Raw genomic sequence first — 19,939 nt, forward strand, 5'->3', positions numbered from 1 at the left:
CGTATCGTGCTAAATAGAAAATTGTACATTGATCACCATCCTCTCTTTTTCCCTTTGTTTCCTTTCGCTTTTTGTTTCTTGGTAGTCAAAATTAATGAACGGCATGAATGTAGCTCCTCTATCGTACGGTATACGTATACTGTTCGTTTTTATTTTAAACTACGTTCTTCATATTTTTATTTTCAAAGTTTTATTCTATTTAATTTATAATCATTTTGCTTATTTATGGCCGCTTTTTATGAAGAGAACTATATCTGGAGTGTTCCAAACTTAGATATTTGCAATTAATCCCAAGATACAAATTTATAGGTTATATACATTAATTTTATCTAAAACATATCAATTTGGATTTTTTTGATGGAAGGAAGAACACATAAATCAGTTGCAAGTTTGCAATGAAAAGTATGACTTTCAATTGATTTTGGAGTGTGAAATTGATTTTCGTTCGATTGAAAGTTTCTTGCAATGCCCGCGGCCCATATTTTGCTCAAAATGAATTCACTGTTGGTTGTCTTGGTCCCCCAACTATATCAAATTCCCATCCGCAAACCCTGATATGGTCAGTCTGCAACGTCCAAAGCCCCCTCCGAACCCATTTGTACCTTATAGCTGCTTCCAATCATGAATTATTCCTCTCTTTTTTTTTTACAAATGATATTTTCAAAATTCTAATTCTATTTTTAGGCCCTAATTATTCTTTCTCACGGACGGCGTTCATAAAGAGGAGAGCTATTCTATAGGACGGGATTACTTGATTGAAATGATTTATCCATATTGTCTTGCTCCCCCACCCCTATCAAAATTCCCTGCCGCCATACAGGGTATAGTACAATGTAACAGAAAAGAAATATACTGAATGAAATCTCTATTTCAATCAAAACAAAAGCAAATTGAAGGGAAGAGGAATGAGTAAAATATACATATAAAGGGAAAAAACAAGAAAAGAAAAAGGCAGAGGAGAAAAGAAAAAAAGACACACAAATAAAAAAAGAAAAGAAGAGAAAAGAAAAGAAAAGGAAAAAAATGAAGGGATCGAAAACTTTTTTTCATAGATTCCAAGATCCAAGGGAAACAGTGGCAAAAATTGATCTCACGCCATCATGGTTTCCAACCACGAACCAATCGAGAGGAAAAAGAAGACACCCCTGATTTGGGTTTGATTCACCCCCCCCCACCCATATCGGGATGTGTATTTATCTTGGCGAAGAAGTCCCCTCCCCCAGATTTGGTCATAATTTATCCCCCCCATATGTGTTGGCGAGCAGGGCCGCTTGGCTGCTTGCCAGGTAGCTCTATTATAAATACGTATTGTTCTCGCACGCACGCGCGAACGTCTAACCGCCAAGTGCAATATTTGAAAAAGAAAACTCGATCTACCGGTAGGCCTACTACCGTTTTGCTGTTGATAAGTCCGTCGATAATTCATCAAAAACTAAAGGAACACGGGTCAGATTCGGACAGCGACTTCAAAGTCATTTGTAGAAGGCTAAACAGTAAGTTCTATAACAATTTTCTTTGATTTATTTCTCAAATTGTCTCAAAATGTTAGATGTCGTTGTACTGCCACGACATGCACGACCACTGCACTGCCACCGTCACTGCCCCGTTGGCGCTGGCCGCTGCTCTACGGGCCGGACGTGGCTTTGACGATAGGGAGTGCTTATGGTTTTTATGCTTTGTATTGGCAGAGTTTAGCTCGGCGAGCAGTGAATAGTAATTCGCTCATATTGCCTGATGTTTATTGTCAATGTTTTACAAAAACCATCTCTGAATAGGCCTACATTGAATTCATGAATGAATGATTTGTTAATGCTAATGTCAAGACTGTCAAAGTTTTAATTGTGAAATAGACCGTTACTGCACACGTTAATTCACTGAAATTGAAAACTTGCCGACAAATATTGCTTTGAAATTAGGCCTATAATTTGTTGTTGATAGATGTTGGTATTGAAATGAGATAAAATGGAGGTGAAACATGGGTCCTAAAGTTTAAAAAATGATAAAGGCTACGCAGGTCTATAACTTAGCTACACTGTACACCACAACGGCAAACTGTCCATAGACTGTGTACAACGGATAGATTGGCTCCGCACAGCGATTCGAAGACCGCTGATTGGTCAATCGCGCAGATCACGTCATGATCACGTGGTCCGAAAAATAATTCCTTCGGACTGCGTGCGGAAGTATCGATAGCGATAACGATATCCGGTCATGATGTGTACGCGGTAAATGGTCATGGTTCGTAATCGGATCGCTCCGGTATCGATCAAAAATTATCGAAACTCTGCAATTTCATGCATATTCACGCGACGCTCCGAAACCAGGAAGCCAATTGACTTTGTGCACGTTGCGATAGACTCTACAAATTCCAACGAACACGATGACATATAGACGCTAATTTGTAAGATTTTGACGGAAAAGCAAAAAGTAATCGAAAATCTCTTACCTGTGCGGTATCGGTGAGAAAATAGATCCTCCGAGAATACCTTTCATAATTCATATAAAATATGCGAAAGTGAAATTCTAGGTCGATTTTGGTACGAGGTGATAGAGAATTGCACACTTGTTTTGGTGGAATTCTGTGTGGGGAAATAAAAGGCTTGCACTGCGCATGCTTACTATATTTTCATTCATAAATTGGTTCTCGGCAGTGGCTGGATGACGTCATGTAATAAGCAAAAATGTACACGACCGCTACGTTCACGCTCCGCTATCCGTTGTACACAATTTGTCGCTGTGTAATTGCACATACTATTTCAATGGTAAAATGTGCACTTTGTGTGTGGAACTGTGACTGGACGGAGTGACAAACGATTCCTATTCAATTTTTCTACAGAGGCTGCAATAATTATGCAGAGAAAACTGGCGCTAATGCAGTTTTGCACCGGCCGATTACCAGCATACCTCATCACCAAAACTTGTTCCCAAATGTCATGACAGGTCTCTCAGTCACATTTCTATGTTAATATACCCACCGCTTTTCAAAATATTGGGAATGGCTGTATTTAGTCTTGATCTCGACGTCGTTGATCTAATCCATAGACATCACTTCGCGGATCGCTGGGATTCGCCTTAATATATATATGGACTGAAGTTAGCAACCAAATCATGCTAACATGTGGCGAACAAACTGCCAGCATGCCGCATGCGAATCTTTTGATCGCATAACTTCGGTCCATATCAACATGACGGCGAATCCAAGCGATCCGCAATATTTTGAAAAGTGGTGGGCATATTGAATATTGATCTCAAAATGTGTGTAGACAACTCTGGTGGGGAGTTTTGCTCGAAGTTGCATGCACAACAAACAATTGTCCATAGACTGTGTACAACGGATAGATCGTCTCCGCACAGCGATTCGAAGACCGCTGATCGGTCAATCGCGCAGATCACGTCATGACCACATGGTCCCAAAAATAATTCCTTTGGACTGCGTGCGGAAATAGCGATAACGATATCCGGTCATGTTGCGTACGCGGTAAATGGTCTTGGTTCGTGATCGGATCGCTCCGGTATCGATCAAAAATTATCGAAACTCTGCAATTTCATGCATATTCACACGACGCTCTGAAACCCGGAAGCCAATTGACTTTTTGCACGTTGCGATAGACTCTATAAATTCCAAGGAACACAATGACATATAGACGCTAATTCGTAAAATTTTGATGGAAAAGCAAGAAGTATTCGAAATTCGCTTACCTGTGCGGTATCGGTGAGAAAATAGATCCTCTGAGAATACCTTTCATAATTCATATAAAATATGCGAAATTGAAATTCTAGGTCGATTTTGGTACGAGGTGATAGGGAATTGCACACTTGTTTTGGTGGAATTCTGTGTGGGGAAACAAAAGGCTTGCACTGCGCATGCTTACTATATTTTCATTCATAAATTGGTTCTCGGCAGTGGCTGGATGACGTCATGTAATAAGCAAAAATGTACACGACCACTACGTTCACGCTCCGCTATCCGTTGTACACAATTGTTCACTGTGAGTTGGCTGGTGTGAAACTGCATTAGTGCGGGAGGGTATTCTTAGATCCTTTCATGGGGCTAGGCATATCAATTTTTAAAGTAAATTTTATCCTTTTTTAAAGTTAAGTTTGTCCTGTGATCACATTTTATCTGTTTTTATTTATTTACTGATCAAAACTTGCCTAAAAACGTCTGGAGTCCATCCACTGGCATATGATTGTCCATGAACAGATCCATGATTTCTCAAAGGGGGTAGTGGGGCACATTTTCCCAAGGAAACTTTAAATAACAAGCAAACCAAAAAGAGATCCTCTTGTATGAGACAATATTTTTAATATAAATATTTGCTGTAACTTTCGAAGGGGGGGGGAACACTTGTGTAAGAAAGCCACATTTTTATCAAACACATCGACTATTGCTCTCAAGGTGGGGGCACAGGTCAAATGTGCCCTCTTGGATCTGCTTCTGCGGTTGTCAATACCAGAAAAATGGAATTTATGTCATCGATTACCCTCTTGAAAATTGCTGCTATAGACATTTGATTTCAGATGACCTAGCTTTTACTAGTATAAAGCATGCACAGTTATAATACAGCCTTGTCTGAACTACGCTGAATACTATCACATTTCCTTATTTTTATCCTGAATTCTGGGCTGGTAATCAGAGATCCATGAAAAATATCTTTAACATTAAAGTTCTAAGATCATTCTTTTTCTATTACTATATTAGTATTCTATTTTTGCTTGTATCTGCACATACATGCAGATTTTACAACACTCAAATTGATTTTATTTCATTTTCAAAGTTTGGACGACGGATACACTGGATGATAAGGTAGATGGTCCAGCCTTATCTGGGAATGACACGACGGGTGTTGAACACAGAAAACGTGCCATGTACAAGAAACAATTGGAGTTTATGAAAGGTAGGTGTGTAAGAATTTTCTTCAGTAGAAAAAATTGCAAAGCTTCATGAGATAAAACAGATTGTATTCCTGCAGTGGCATAGCTGGAAAAAAAAACCTTGTCAGGAATGGTAAAAAATCCTGAGAAAGGACAAATGTCATCCCTATTTAGAGGAGCACAAGTCTTTTCTGACACCCCCCCCCCAGAAAAAATATCAGTATGTTGGCTGAGGGGGGAAGGGTGGACAATTTGTCCCCAGGTATTTTGTTGTTGGTATTTTTCATCATTAGGGCAACCTCCCATTAGATAGGTTATTGTCTACCCATCTATGGTTAAACATTAATTTATTTATCATATTTTACCAAATGTTTTGTTGATATTTGTTAATTGGTATCATTCAATTGAATGGTAGAGTATACTGCAAATTTCTCGATATATAAAAAAATATATGAACTTCTAAAGAAAGCTTACACACACGACAAGCATTCATATTTTGAACCCTTAGCTAATATACTGTCCTTTGCATTGTTATCATCCAATATTTCTTATTACAGCTTCAAGGAATTAATCCTGCCGGGTACCCATTCACTTCATCTGGGTCTAGTGATGCACAGTGTGGATGAATTTCGGGCTGAAGGAAAACACACCATGGCTAGGACTCAAATTCACGACCCTCTGTTTGGAAGGTGAGAGTCAGAACCACTAACCAGCTGATGTCATATCCCCACTTGTATTTTATTACAAGAAGTCGCGCTAATTTACATTTTGTCCTCCGAGAACTATAAAAAATGGAGTGAAAATTTATTTCAAAGACATGTCCACCCTAACAAAAAAGTTGATTTGATTAAAAAGAGAAAAATCAAACATAAAAATCGGATGAAAAATAAGAAAGGCATGACATTTTAAAGTTTCGCTCAATTTCACTTAATAGTTACATGCACATCCAGGTCGGTATGCAAATGAGGGAACTGATGACATCACTCATTCACTTTTCTTTGTTTTTTAAATATGAAATATTATAATTTTCTCCTCATTGTCCTATGAAATAAAGTTTTATTTTGATTTTTTTATTGTCAAATCTGTAAAAATTGAAATATTGTACAATTCAAACAATGAAAACCAAAACAAAAAGTGAGGGACATCATCGATTCTCTCATATGCATGTGGGTAAATTGTGTATATAACTATTTTGTGAAAAATAGGCGAAATTTCAAAATGTCATGACTTTCTTATTTTGCATCCGATTTAGATGAAATATTTTTGCATGATGCTTGCCTGATATTCTCTTTTGATTCAAAACAACCTTTTCTGTGGTGGACTTTACCTTTAATGTGAAGATATGCATTGCTGGAAATAATGATATGATACTTGGGACATATCATACACACATGTATGAAAATATGAAATAATTATTTCATTTTATAGAATAAGCCTAACAAATATTCCTGACGATCATGTGTACATTGGGTTAATTTTTTACCAAAATGTTGTTCAAATTCAATAACTTTGTTATCAGATTTTAATGAAATTTTCAGCATGATCCTTTTCTGATTCATTCTCTCCCTACCAAAATCTCCCCTTTTCTCATGCTTTCTTTCTATGGTCCCCTTCATTCTCCTTATAACTATGTTATATGTAAAATGTAACCGGTCGTCCAACCAATTTGATTGAAGGGCTAGAGGTACTCGAGACTGAAAGCTATGTGATATAATTCAAAGTGTACATCAGACAACAAAAAACACTGAAAATTTCATAAAAATTTGTTGAGGATTAACAAAGTTTTGACGAATTAAAGTTGTTATTTTTTGGTAAAACTGTTCTCTGCAAGTTCTCATGAATATACAAGATCACAATTTATATATATTTTTGTATTATATGAATTTAAATTTTGTCCAAGCTCGGTTGTAAAAAATTACGATTGACTACTGATTTACTGTGTAAGACAATAATCATATTATTTCTCACACATAGTTGAGTATTCATCTGATTTAACACAACAAAAATAGAAAGAAATAAGTGGGTATCTTGTATATATTATTTTCTATATTTTTTGCAAAAAAGGTCTCTATTTTTCTTCTGTTTTTTAGTGTTCCAAATTGAATAATTTTCTTTCCCTATTTTCATTATATTTTTTTTTCTATGTGTGATATATTATTTATTTCTTAATGTATCATTATTGTATTTATGATAAACCTTTGGCGTGTTTGTACATTAAATCATTAAAAACAGTTTATCTTTTCCGGACTCGAATAACCTTATCGTTCTTAAACCAACCTCTTTCTACAGACTGAATAATCTGATTAACTTGCATTTCGCGTCGCAAATACGGCGGAAATCGGAAAATTGGAAAATTCAACCTATAACCTCACATTGCATTTTGGTATGTCAAAAATTGCATCTCGTTAGGAAAATTTTCAAAATTCATGGTAGATCTCACTCATTGTAACAGGTACACACGTTTCGCGATCAGCTGGCGAGATAAAAACCGGCCAGAATATATGTATACTGTGAGATCGCACTTCTTGGTTCACGCACTTAAGCCAGACACGTATGCTATTTTGCCCCATGTTTTTACAAAAAATTTAAACGGATTAACATGGCAATAACCACCTCTCAGAGAGATGGTTGAGAAACCGTATTTTGTGCGATGCAATTTATCAATAAACCGCATCGCGTCTGTTTCTACAGTTATCCGGGATTCTGGATACTTAGGCGGGTAATACCTTTTAACAATTCTATGTAGAAACATGCCATTGATATATCTTTTTAGGTGAAAAGAAAAAAAGAGACCAATTTGGGGGTACTATTTTCCCCCCTTTTGGGGATATTTCATTTCTTCTAGGTGTGGTACACTTTATTCATTTGGCCATGTGAAGGCTATCACACATTTTGAGTTTAATCTTCGAAATTTGGTGTTCATTAGTTTGTTGTCCAAACTCTGTCTTACATGTAAATTTGTTTATAGGAAGATTAACATAATATTTATGTGGAGTGCAATCATTGATCTCTTGTGGAGTCGCACAGTCACATGTATTCATAATATGGTGCTTTTATGCCATACCTGTCAATACTCTTTTGTACTTGAACTTATTAGTAAAAATGTGTATTAATGTCGTTGAAAGCAATTACACATAACAGATTTAACATCAAGTTTATTGTATTACAAGTATCAGGTTTGTATGCAGAACAGTGGTTTTGCCAAGTACTCAATCCATGTAAAAAGCAATATGAGAGAACAGGTTTATTCTTGGAAATGTTAGTCTTCATTTGTTGTGTTTTTTCAATCAAACTCTGTCTTGATGCATGTTTATTTTTAGATAACAAGATTGACAGAGTATAGATATCAACGAGTAGCTAAGTCATATATATTAATAACTTATGTGCTTTATTATAAAGTCTATACTTGTGAATACTCTGTGCCATTTATGCTGTACTTAAACTTCTTATAGTAAAAACATTTTATTGACGTTCTTGAAATAAGTAACTGTTTTCATTTTTTTCTTGTGTATACTTATTCCATTATTAAGCCTACCATTAACCCCAGAGATATGCTGTTCACCATTGGTCTACCATTCACTGTACTTTATTGGCCTACTATACATTGCACATCGTTGTTCTACTGTCTACCATTCAGTGTAAACCATTGGTCTACCATTGAATTTACACTTGTGGTCTATAGTGTATGACCAATGATGTTATTTGAATGGTTGACTAATAGTATAGTGTGTATGACAGTGTTGTATGGTAAATGGTAGGTCAATGGTGTACAGTGTATGGTAAGCCAATGGTGTATGGTAAGCCTATGGTGTACGGTGAATAGTAGTTCAATGGTGTATGGTAGGCCAATGGTGCACTGTAAATGGTAGGTCAATGGTATACGGTGTATGGTAGAGAATGGTGTAAAGTGAATGGTCAATCAATGGTGAACGGTGTGTGGTGTACGACGAATGGTAGTTGAATGGTGTATGGTGAGCAGTGAATGGTACACGAATGGTGTACGGTGAATGGTGTACAGTGAATGGTACGCGAATGGTGTACGTACGACGAATGGTAGTTGAATGGTGTATGGTGAGCGGTGAATGGTACACGAATGGTGTACGGCGAATGGTGTACGGTGAATGGTACGCGAATGGTGTAAAGTGAATGGTACGCGAATGGTATACGATGAATGGTACGCGGATGGTGAATGGTACACGAATGGTATATGGTGAATGGTACACGAATGGTGTATGTTGAATGGTAGGCGAATGGTGTAAGGTAATTGGTAGGCCAATGGTGTCCAGTGAATGGTGGCTGAATGGTAAATGCTAGGCCAGTGAATGGTGGCTGAATGGTGAATGGTGGTCAATGGTAAACCTGTCTATAGTGGCCATATGGTAGATCAATGGTGAATGGTGTTTGATCAATGGTATATGAATGGTAAATGGTGCTCATGAATATGGTAATAGTAACGTCCGAATTATTTAAATTAGTTTGAATGGTATACCATTGAGGCTTGAATGGTATACCATTGGTGTATGGTGGGTGCTGTGCGAATGGTATTCCAATGGTATATCAATGGTGTATGATAAATGGTAGTCAATGGTATACCATTCAATTTTTTTTATAAGGGGATTGTGAAAGAGAGAGTGAAGATGTGGACCCTTCGGTAAGAAAAGACATTCTTCATCTCCCTAATCTTAACCCTACAGAATCACTCAACGATGTGCAAATCAGTCCACAACTGGATGATGACCAGCAAGAGAAAGTCAACTCTCTTTTACATGAGTATGAAGAAGTCTTGACAGATATGCCGGGATCGACAAACCTAGGTAAGCACGACATTAAACTTGTCACTAAGGAGCCCATTAAGAGTAAGCCGTATCCATTGCCACATGCTCTGCGAGGTAAGGTGAACGAAGAGGTTCAAAAGATGATGGATTTAGGGATAGTGGAACCGTCCAATTCCCCTTACGCATCCCCTGTTGTTATGGTAAAAAAGAAAGATGGGTCTATTAGGTTTTGTTGTGATTATCGCAAATTAAACCAAGTCACCACAACTGATGCAGAACCAATTCCCGATCAGGAAGAAATATTTGCTAAATTGTCTAGGGCCAAGTATTTCACTAAAATTGATTTAACCAAAGGTTATTGGCAGGTGCCCCTAACAGAAGAAGCCAAGGAGTTGACGGCATTTGTGACACCAGAAGGTTTGTACCAATTTCGAAGCATGCCTTTCGGGCTAGTTAACGCTCCAGCAAGTTTTAGTCGGATTATGAGAGATCTACTCCGTGGATTGAAGTATGTAGACAACTTCATTGATGATATTTTGATTCACACGGTAAGTTTTGAGGAACATTTGGATACCCTCCGGGAGGTATTCGAGAGACTGAAGAAGGCCAACTTGACGGCCAGACCAACGAAGTGTACAATCGGATGTGTAAGTATCGAATTTCTTGGTCATCGAGTAGGTCAAGGAGAGCTTCGGCCAGTGCAAGACAAAGTCGAAGCAGTGCAAGAAGCTCAAAGACCGAAGACCAAAAAGCAACTTCGATCCTTTCTAGGTCTTGTAGGTTATTACAGGCGATTCATTCCGAATTTTGCAGCCATAGCAGTACCCTTGACTGATCAAACGAAGAAGGGGGAACCACTTCTCGTGAAATGGGGAGATGCAGAAGAGGCAGCCTTCAATACCTTGAAGACGAAGCTCGCTAGAGAACCCATCCTCCATCTTCCAGACCTAGATCACCCTTTCATCTTGAGGACCGATGCTTCAGATAATGGCCTTGGGGCAATCTTGCTTCAGGAAACAGAAGGTAAGAAGTTTCCGATCGCCTATGCCAGCAAGAAGCTACTTCCAAGAGAGCAAGGCTACTCAGTCATGGAACGTGAGTGCTTAGCGGTTGTATGGGGAGTTCTGAAGTTTGAACCGTATCTCTATGGCAAGCACTTCCACCTAGAAACGGATCACCAACCTCTGAAATGTATTGCCAAGTCGAAGGTGGCAAACGCAAGGATCCTGAGATGGGCTCTGCTACTACAGCCGTTCCGGTTCACCATCACAGCGATCAAAAGTGTAGAGAACGTCGGTGCAGACTACCTAAGTAGGATACCGGATAATGATTCTACATGAAGCAGAAACCAGAATGAGTGTTTTTGGTTTTCTTGTAAATACATTTATATTTGTATATATATATTAATCGTTTGATTTTCCTTCCAGGTTCGGAGAAACTCACTCCAAAAATTATAGAAATTTCTTGAAGGAAGGGGAGATATGTCACAATGCGACTGTAAGTCTATTTAGTGTTAACCCCTAGTAACCATTCAGCTTGTATATAATAAAAGGAATTTGGGTGGTTGACTCTTGTCATAGCCCCAGAGTCAATCAACTGTATCTTTAAGTAAGTGATCAAACCCGCTGGGGTGTAAGGATTAGAATTTTACTTTGACTTCTTGACAATCTTAGGTCATGAGCATTGGGTCATTTAACTTGATATATTTAGTTAAGTTCAATGGGGCTCTAAAATTCTATAGATGTTTGTTTTTATGTATGAGAGGAAAAGACTGTTGAGAATGTTTGAGATGGGAGTTTTGAATAGGTGAAATTAAAGCTTGGATAGTTAAGTAGTTTTAATTGGATATGTTCAGCGTGGAAGAGTAAAGCAGAGGAATATTGAGAATGTTAATGACTTTGTCTTTGTGAGAGTCAAAATGGAGTGGTGTTTGAGTAAAAGCAAATCAGAAATCGTTTGATCCTCGGGAGAGGAAGACCCTTCCACATTTGGTCTTAACTCGGAGTATGAGGGTGTGGTTCTCGTAGGCCATTACTTTGGGTGTATGTTGCAGGCTGTGTAGTGCAGGCACAGCGGAGTCTTAATCCCCCATCGTTGGCAGGCTGGATCCAGGCAGCACAGGCCAGGTAAAGCCACCACCTCTGCCCTCATCTCACCAGGCACGACTGTTCCAAAGAACTGTAAGTTCACTATTTTATTGGTATAATTAATTATTGTAATTAAAAGCAAAACTCAGTGTTTTCAAAGAAAACAGAAATTCAGTAATTATTTTGCTTATGATTAATGTTGGAGTATTGAACACTTAAGTGCAAAGAATATTAAATGCTTTGTTGTATTGTATAGTAAATCATATTTCATAAATGAAAACTTTGTGAAACCAACTAAACATGAAGTAATGATATAAAGATGAAGTAATTAAATGTTATTAAAGTAGACATTTTATATGGAAGAATTGTTTGTTTATACGCTCAATGACAATGACGATTCCCATATATTTTAAACTGATAGTTATGTGATATATGGCTTGTGAACTGAACAAGAGTAATAGCCAGGATCAGTGTATTGATGTTGTATATGATATAGTTGATGTAAATATTCATTGAACTGAGAAGTTATACTTCTATGAGAAGAGAGATTTCCTTTTGCTATTTAGGGATAAAAGATACCGTAGTTTGTTTTTACATTATTTTCCGTAAGTAGCTCAGTGAATTCAAGCTAGTATATCTTAACTGACTTGTGAACATTTATAGTGTTATTACTGGACCTTGTCTATTAGGAGATGGTTATTTATTTACTCTCTTTAGGGACGAGCTGGGCTCGTACTTCATCCTTGAACTCAGAGTTCGTGACTTGTGATTCATCGTAGCAATCTTTGTACTGTGGCTCTCAGCCCTCATCATTTCGTCCGCGAATCTGGACTGGCTTTTCGTCGAGAGTTCGCTCGCTTTACTTCGCGTCGTCGAAGCCACCGCAGCTCGCTCTTAGACGACTATATTCATCGGACCAACGATAGTCATTGACGATGTCGAAGGGGTCCTTATTCTGAACTATTTAAATTATAACCAGATTAGATATACTACGGTCCAGTGTAGGTATTCATCCAAGTATAAACCCTCTTTTGATGAAACTTAATTGGTGGAATTAATAACCAAGAATATTGTCACGTTTGGATGCCGAATTATTAGGCCTTGATTAAATATAAATAAATCACTCTCATTAGATACATATTGCAACATATTCAGTATAGGTTAATTCATGCTGATGTTAACTGCTGAAAACAGTTTGATGTTATGTTGATATGCATGTGACTCATGATTTAATTCTGATTATTCAATTTCTTTAACTATATGTACATTTATAGAGCTGGTCGCTCTGAATTAAATTTATGTTACATATAGATATTGAATGATTGTGTGATTATTGCAAGTGGTAACTACTTTCATTTCAAGCAGAACCAAATCTATTACCAGACTGGGAATTTCAGTCCCAAGATCTGACATCAGCGCTACATCCAGATTAAGTCACAATATGCTTTAAATTGTTTCAAAAATCAATTCTGATGTCTCAATCCTATCAATCAAGTATTATGATAGAGGCCTATACATGGAACGACAGTAAACTTGAAATTGGTCTACACCAGCTTCATCTACTTTCCATTTCGTCTCATCCACAACCTATTTGTCTAACTGGCCATTCAGTCCATTTACATTTTGCATACTTTCTAATTAGGCAGATAAACCCACTTTGTCTCATACCCACTTGGTATATCCAACCATCTAGACTAAATAGATGAACCATTTATATGAAGTTCACAATTTTCAGATGACAAAGCAAAAAATAAATATGTAGGCACAGTGCCAATTAGACCAAAGCATTAGAATAAATGAAAAGGAATGAATGATTGGGTAATAGAAAATGTGTAGTAGATTTCAAATTGCAATGAGACTAAATTGATAGATCACATGGGTTTAGCCCATGTGGTATAAGATAATCCAAGGATTATCCCAGCTAGACCAAGTGAACACAAACCGGAGTGACATCTACTGTGTGATTGATCTTGGGTCGAATATGAACAGTGTATGGCAAGTTCCCCCAAGTCTGCGCGATACGCAAACGCATGCATATCTGCGAAATTCTTGTAAAAGAAGATACGCAACGAGCACAAACTTTACACATGCAATACATAGACATGTATTCATGAAAATATCCGATTCAAAATGGTGAAAAATAATGAATTTAGGGCATTTCAAGTGACAGCCTCAAAGTGCAGCCTTTCTCATCATAATCCCTGAATCGTGTGCAAAGTGAATGAGTACGCAGACATGGGGTACCATTTTTCTTTTCTATCTGAAAATGACTGCCCGAGGTGTTTTTTCTTTCATTTTTAATGAGAAATTTGGTACACTCACTCATAACATAAGGAACATAATATTAAATGAAATATTTTGCGAAATAAGAAATTCATGTTAAATCTTAACTCAATGCAGGGAGGGAGTAAGGGTGATTACCATGAGTCTGAGGTGAATTAGGTCCACCCTGTTCAACAAAGATTGAAAACCAGAAAACCTTGGGCTACTGACTGACTGACTGCTTACCAGAAAGAGTGTCATCTTGTCTTCGGAAACTGAGTAATTTGGATCAACGTGAAGTACATCTACAATGTCCATCACTTCTTTAGCATTTGCTTTCACATAGGAGGCCTATAGAGTGCAAAAGAGAATAAAACTAAAGGTAATCAAACCAAAAGATGAAAGCAGTAATAAACATGTCGCTGCTGTAGATTTCATCCATACATATTTTCTTTATGCCAAGAACCACTCTAATAATTTCCTAATAGTTTTCCTAGATTCAATAAAAATACCCAGTGATGATTTTTTTGTAAAAGAATTAAAACAGTTTCATGCCTACTCATACAAACAACTCGTCTCATAACCCGGGGGCCCACTTCCATTCATGAGTGGATACCATGCGCGACCATGGGGTCTCGAAAAGCACCCTAAACACGTAATTTCCATATTCTGAAAATGCACCCCTTAATAAGTATTGGCGTGTGAAATCCTACCCATAACAAGTATTGGAAAAAAAACGATACTCTTGGCAAATATTCCCTGAAATAAACCCCTAAACAAGTACAGGAATGTTTTATTGTTACGGGTCCTTCGGTCGTCAGCTTTACCTTATTTGGTTTAGTACGACCCCACCTTCTACACCTCGCGCAAATCAGACTCTAAACACGAAGTGTTGGGGCAAAAAGGACATCCTTTATAAAACATTTTAATTTTGTTTTATCTTCCCCGCAAATTCGACCCTAAACACGTAATTTTCCTAGCGAAATAGATACCCTTTTTTCATTATTTTTGTGTTTTTGACACCCTTATCACGTTACGTACGTAACGTGCCCTATCGTGGAAAAAGACATCTTTTTTACGTGTTTTTTAGGTCGCGCATGGTATCCACTCGTCAATGTAAGTGGCTCCCCCGGGTCTCATAAACAACATTTTAAGTAAATCTTTCAGAATTACAAATGAGTTGGCATGAATTGAATTATACTTATAAATGTCTATATTCACGGGGTACATTGCCATTATGGATTCATGTATTGATTTAAGAAATATGTACAGTTCCAGTGAATAAAATTTATTTAATACATGTTCTCATTATAAACTGTCCTCAACAACTAACTTCACATAAAACCATTTAATAATTTATAGTAATTCTGATATGTATTCATTAAAGACAGATAATGTTAGTATCAATTAATCAACATGTTTCTTAGAATAATCATTCTGTCGAATATAGCCATTAGATAAAGCAAGTTGTAGCATTTTCTTGTACATTCAAACTATCACCAAATAATGTAATCCTACCTTTGCAAGATTTAAGAGGCTGAGAATCATATGGTCTGGGTGGGAAAGAAAAAAAAAAGTTTATTTCCAACAGAAAAATATTATTGAAATTTTTTTCCACTAGATGTTTGGTAGAGAATACATAATAATTTATCACTATCAGTAAAAATGTTGAGTTTCAATGAAAAAGCATGGCTTGTATTCATGTGAATTATTTAGTTTTCTTTTCCTTTTTAATAACCTTAGCATTGTAAATATACGTTAACATGAAAATTCACCAAGCATAATAGAGAACAGGAAAAAAAATAACAGATGCAATTATCCCAGTTTTTATGCTGTTACTTTCAATACAGGAAAGGACAATTTTAAGTAACATTGCATTACATAACTTACCTTCTATATCTCTGCCCAACTCCTTTTTCATCTTGCCCCTATCATTTCTTGGAGAAATGATCCAGATGAAAGCAATAGTGAGTAAAAATGCTGTCCACATGGTTCTGCTGCTAACATCCCTTGAAAGCTGTTCTCCTTTCTCCATGATCTCCTGCAACCAATACATGACATTCTCCTGTAGCCTTGGAAGTTCTTTCAGTATGCCTGGGTGGAAAATATTGCAAATTAGTTTTACAGATTCCTGTGCTACAAGTTTGATTTTAAGTGTATTAACTTAGTAAAGTGTACTACAAGGTGGAAATTGGTGTACATGTACTAGACAAAAGTTACAGAGGGAAGAACAAGTTCTGACTTCTTCAAACTTTAACAAAGGAAGCTATTTCAATCATTTCAGAGTCATTAAATCAAGAATCCTGTTGAACAGGAATTTCAGATCACATGCAATGCATGTACAAATTGTTTTTTTACAAACCATGTACAGGTACATATAGGCCTATCAGGACAATGAAATGCAAAGAATGATGCAAAATAAAACTAACCGAATCAGGTCACAGTTTCATAAAATCAGTGACTTACATACAATAAATAAGATGTACATGATTGGTGGACAAGATATGTCATCCAAAAAGATTAAATCATTGAATTTATTCAATTTAATAAGGGATTTTATTTTGTTTTATTCTATTTCTTATTAACCTCAAATTCAAATTGGCCAAGGACAAAATATTGTCTTTGCTTTTTGAAATGATAATCTTTAAAATTTTGCGAACAAAAATATTGCTTAAAAAATGCACTTTGCACAAGAAGATTTGTCAACCCTCATCCCTCCCCCCCCAAAAAAAAAAAAAATGAAAAAATTAAAATCAAAGAATTTACATCTATAGAGCAGAAGTCCTTATTCATTAAGGCTCTATATGCATTACTTTAAGATACCACAATAACCTCAATAAAAATTGCAAATTGTAAGTCGTGGTTTGCATTAAAAATGAAACATGTTGATTAATAAATCATTATATAAGGAACTTAAAATACCATCTGTACAGTGAATGGCTTAATTCCATTCACCAAGGCTCAATTCAATAATTTGACATCTACTATACTCAGGGGTGTAAGTGGTCAAAAATAAAAAGATCTGAAAAAAGCTGAAGAGTATTGAAATAGTATAAATAGAAAGAGCTCCCATCATTTTTGTACAGAAGAAAGCCAAATATTAGCTGAAATTCAGCTGAAAATCAAAACAAAAAAATCTGAAATCAGATAAAAATCTGAACTCTTACACCCCTGTATACTGTAGAAGATACCATACTATCCATATTAACTCATAGTCTACAATGAAATGTGAAAAAGGGAAACCAAAACATCTCTATACTCTAAAGGCATTGGTTTTATGATTCAAGATTCAAACATACACTGTAGATTACTTTAGCATCTACTTAAGATATAACATTGTCCTCAATAAAATGACACATTTTGAAAGTTGTAATTTCATAAAGAATTCAAACATGTCAATTACTAACTGAATTAAAAAAAATGGTATTATTAAAGCTTTGATTAAAGTTGTTGATGCACACTTTGATATTCACTACTTCCACATCTACTGTAGATTTGGCCCCTGTTAAAATTTTGCATTTATTAATTGCAATCTACAGGGGCAAAAAGAAAGTAAGTGAAAATAAGAAACACTAATGCTGTGTAGGCTTTAATTTGATATTTCATCATGGTTCAATTCAAATATACCGGTAAACTACTTCGGCATCTAATATAGATATCACATTATTCTCAATAGAACTCCACATTGTAAGTTGTAATGTAATTTGCATCAATAATTTAAAACTGTTGATCAAAAATAATTAAATATGAACGTATGCTAGGAATGCTTTGATTCAAGTGGTTGAGGTCAGATTTTTTTCCCTACTTCGTCATCTTCTGAAGATATTGTCTGAATTAGAAAACTTGACATCATTATAAATTGCGTCTGGTACATAAAGAAAAGGAGAATGAGTGAAGAAAAAGACATAGACTACTTTTGCTGTGAAGGCCTTGATTTAATAATTTGTTATTTGATTTAAATTAAAATATTGAATATTTCGGCATCTACTGTAGATGTCACATTATTCTCAATAGAACTCCACATTGTAATTTGCATCAAGAATTGAACCATGCAAGATCAAAAGTAATCAACTGTATATGTTGTCAATGACTTATTTCATTTTATCAAGGCTCAACCAAATTTGTACCACTTTGATATCTACTGTGGATATCACTACCATAGTTGATAGTATCAGGTTCTCCATATCATAAACACACATAACCGTACAATTTTTGTTTGCCTCAAGAAAATACCAAATGATATAAATACTAAAACGAAATCTGAAACTACATGTAGGGAAAAAGCTCAATTTATGAAGCAAATTTACATGATCTTCCTAAGCGTATGAGATTCTCATCTTAACCTACCATCAGCAGCTGCAACTGCGAGTTGAATGCTTCGTTTTCCAATGGCAATCCACTCTTCCTTCAGTTTATCCAAGTCAATTGAAGAAAGTATATGATTCATTTCCAACATCGCCGCATCGTAAGTTGGTTGAATGTAATGTGTTGTATTGCAGATGAACTCTGTCAGCTTCCCGAAAGCCTTCTCTACATTTTCTTCCATTTCGGTGCACAATTTCAATATCGGCTCAAGTCAAGGACTCTAACGTTAGATTAGACCAAAAGCTTCAGTCTCTGTATTTTGGTTGTTCTGCTGAACTACGTTGGCTCCACTCACCATACATAGATGTGTAATATAGTCCCAAAGTTTGGACTCTGGATTGACAAAAGTGCTGGTGTTATAACAAATGCGAGCCCACGCGCACACTTTACCGTCGGTGAATGGGGATTACAGTAAAATGTCAGAAATTGTTCAATAAATCCCCAGAAACGACGGTTATTCCTGTCTAACGTTAGATCTACTTCACTTGAGTAAGATCAGCTCCTAATTTAACTACGGTCATTCCTGTCTAGGGATGGCTATGCCTAACTTTGTTAGACCTTATTTTATAAACAGTAAGTTGAAGGGTTGCCGACGACGACCTTTTTATGTCAAACGGCTTCGGCAGAGCCAAGGCAAAGCCAAAGGCGTGACTGTTGGCACTGTTGCTGCGTTCCAACTTCCAAATCCAAGACCAAGTCCAACTCCAAACAAACTGCAAAGACAAAGGCAAAGCAGCAAAGCTGCGTGTCGATCTCACTCTCAGTCTCAGAGTGACTCTTAGTAGAGTTAGACAGGAATAACCATCGTTTCTGGGATTTATTCAACAATTTCTGACATTTTACTATAATAATCCCCGTTTGGTGAGTGAGCCAACGCAGTTCAGCGGAACAACCAAATACGGAGACTGAAGCTTTTGGTCTAGGCCAACTCAGACTGGTCTGTCTCTGTGCGGCTGGTGTCCGGCGATTCAGTGCCAACGTGTCGTCAGAGCCAGATGACCGTACCGTACCGGTACCGTACCACGTCAAATGAAATACTAATTTGCAAAAAGAAATGGTTCAGTTTAAGAAGTCATAAACTTGTCGTAGAGTGAACTAAAATGAAATGATTCTGTTGAAATCCTTTAGCTTTGCACTTTAATTGCAGAATTACACTAGCTGACTGCACGAGAGAGTAACATATCACCAGTAAATTTCCCTCATCCTGATCCTATCCAATTAATTAATTCGCGATCTCAAGATCCGGCGATATCGCTATCGTGCATGCGTGATCAATCGCAAACGATAGCTCCGGTTGAATTGAAAATTTCGTTGGAAGTGACATGTGAAGTTGAAAATTTTTGGAACTCAGACTTTAGCCCTCTCAAAGTAAATTCAGTCTCATGGTATCAATGGGTGAAATGAAAGAAAAAAAACATACATACATCATAACACTTTACGAGTTACATCGTAATAATGATTATAATGTCATAAAATTAACTGCTACTACTACTACTACTAAATAATAATAATGATAAAAAAGAACAATAATGAAATAACTAATCATAATAATAATCAGTAGCGGACCGTGACCCG

General features: G+C 36.6%; 1 protein-coding gene across 2 annotated transcripts in view; it reads right to left on the minus strand.

The window, feature by feature from the left end:
* The window catches only part of LOC121426226 (ankyrin-3-like), a 33,002-nt gene extending 13,396 nt beyond the window's left edge, over nt 1-19,606 (minus strand). Inside the window, exons 1-5 of one of the 2 annotated variants that reach the window (XM_041622447.1) lie at nt 19,551-19,606; nt 18,347-18,584; nt 15,890-16,093; nt 15,518-15,552; nt 14,246-14,350 (exon numbers count right to left, since the gene is read on the minus strand). In XM_041622447.1, coding sequence (XP_041478381.1) covers nt 14,246-14,350; nt 15,518-15,552; nt 15,890-16,093; nt 18,347-18,545 — 543 coding nt within the window. In that variant the 5' untranslated portion in view covers nt 18,546-18,584; nt 19,551-19,606. Of the gene's footprint in view, nt 1-14,245; nt 14,351-15,517; nt 15,553-15,889; nt 16,094-18,346; nt 19,081-19,550 lie in introns of those variants that run through there. The other variant, XM_041622448.1, reaches the window with a different exon arrangement.
* Nucleotides 19,607-19,939: the final 333 nt, after the last annotated feature.

This window comes from Lytechinus variegatus, chromosome 13, assembly GCF_018143015.1.
Source record: "Lytechinus variegatus isolate NC3 chromosome 13, Lvar_3.0, whole genome shotgun sequence".
NCBI lineage: Eukaryota > Metazoa > Echinodermata > Echinoidea > Temnopleuroida > Toxopneustidae > Lytechinus > Lytechinus variegatus.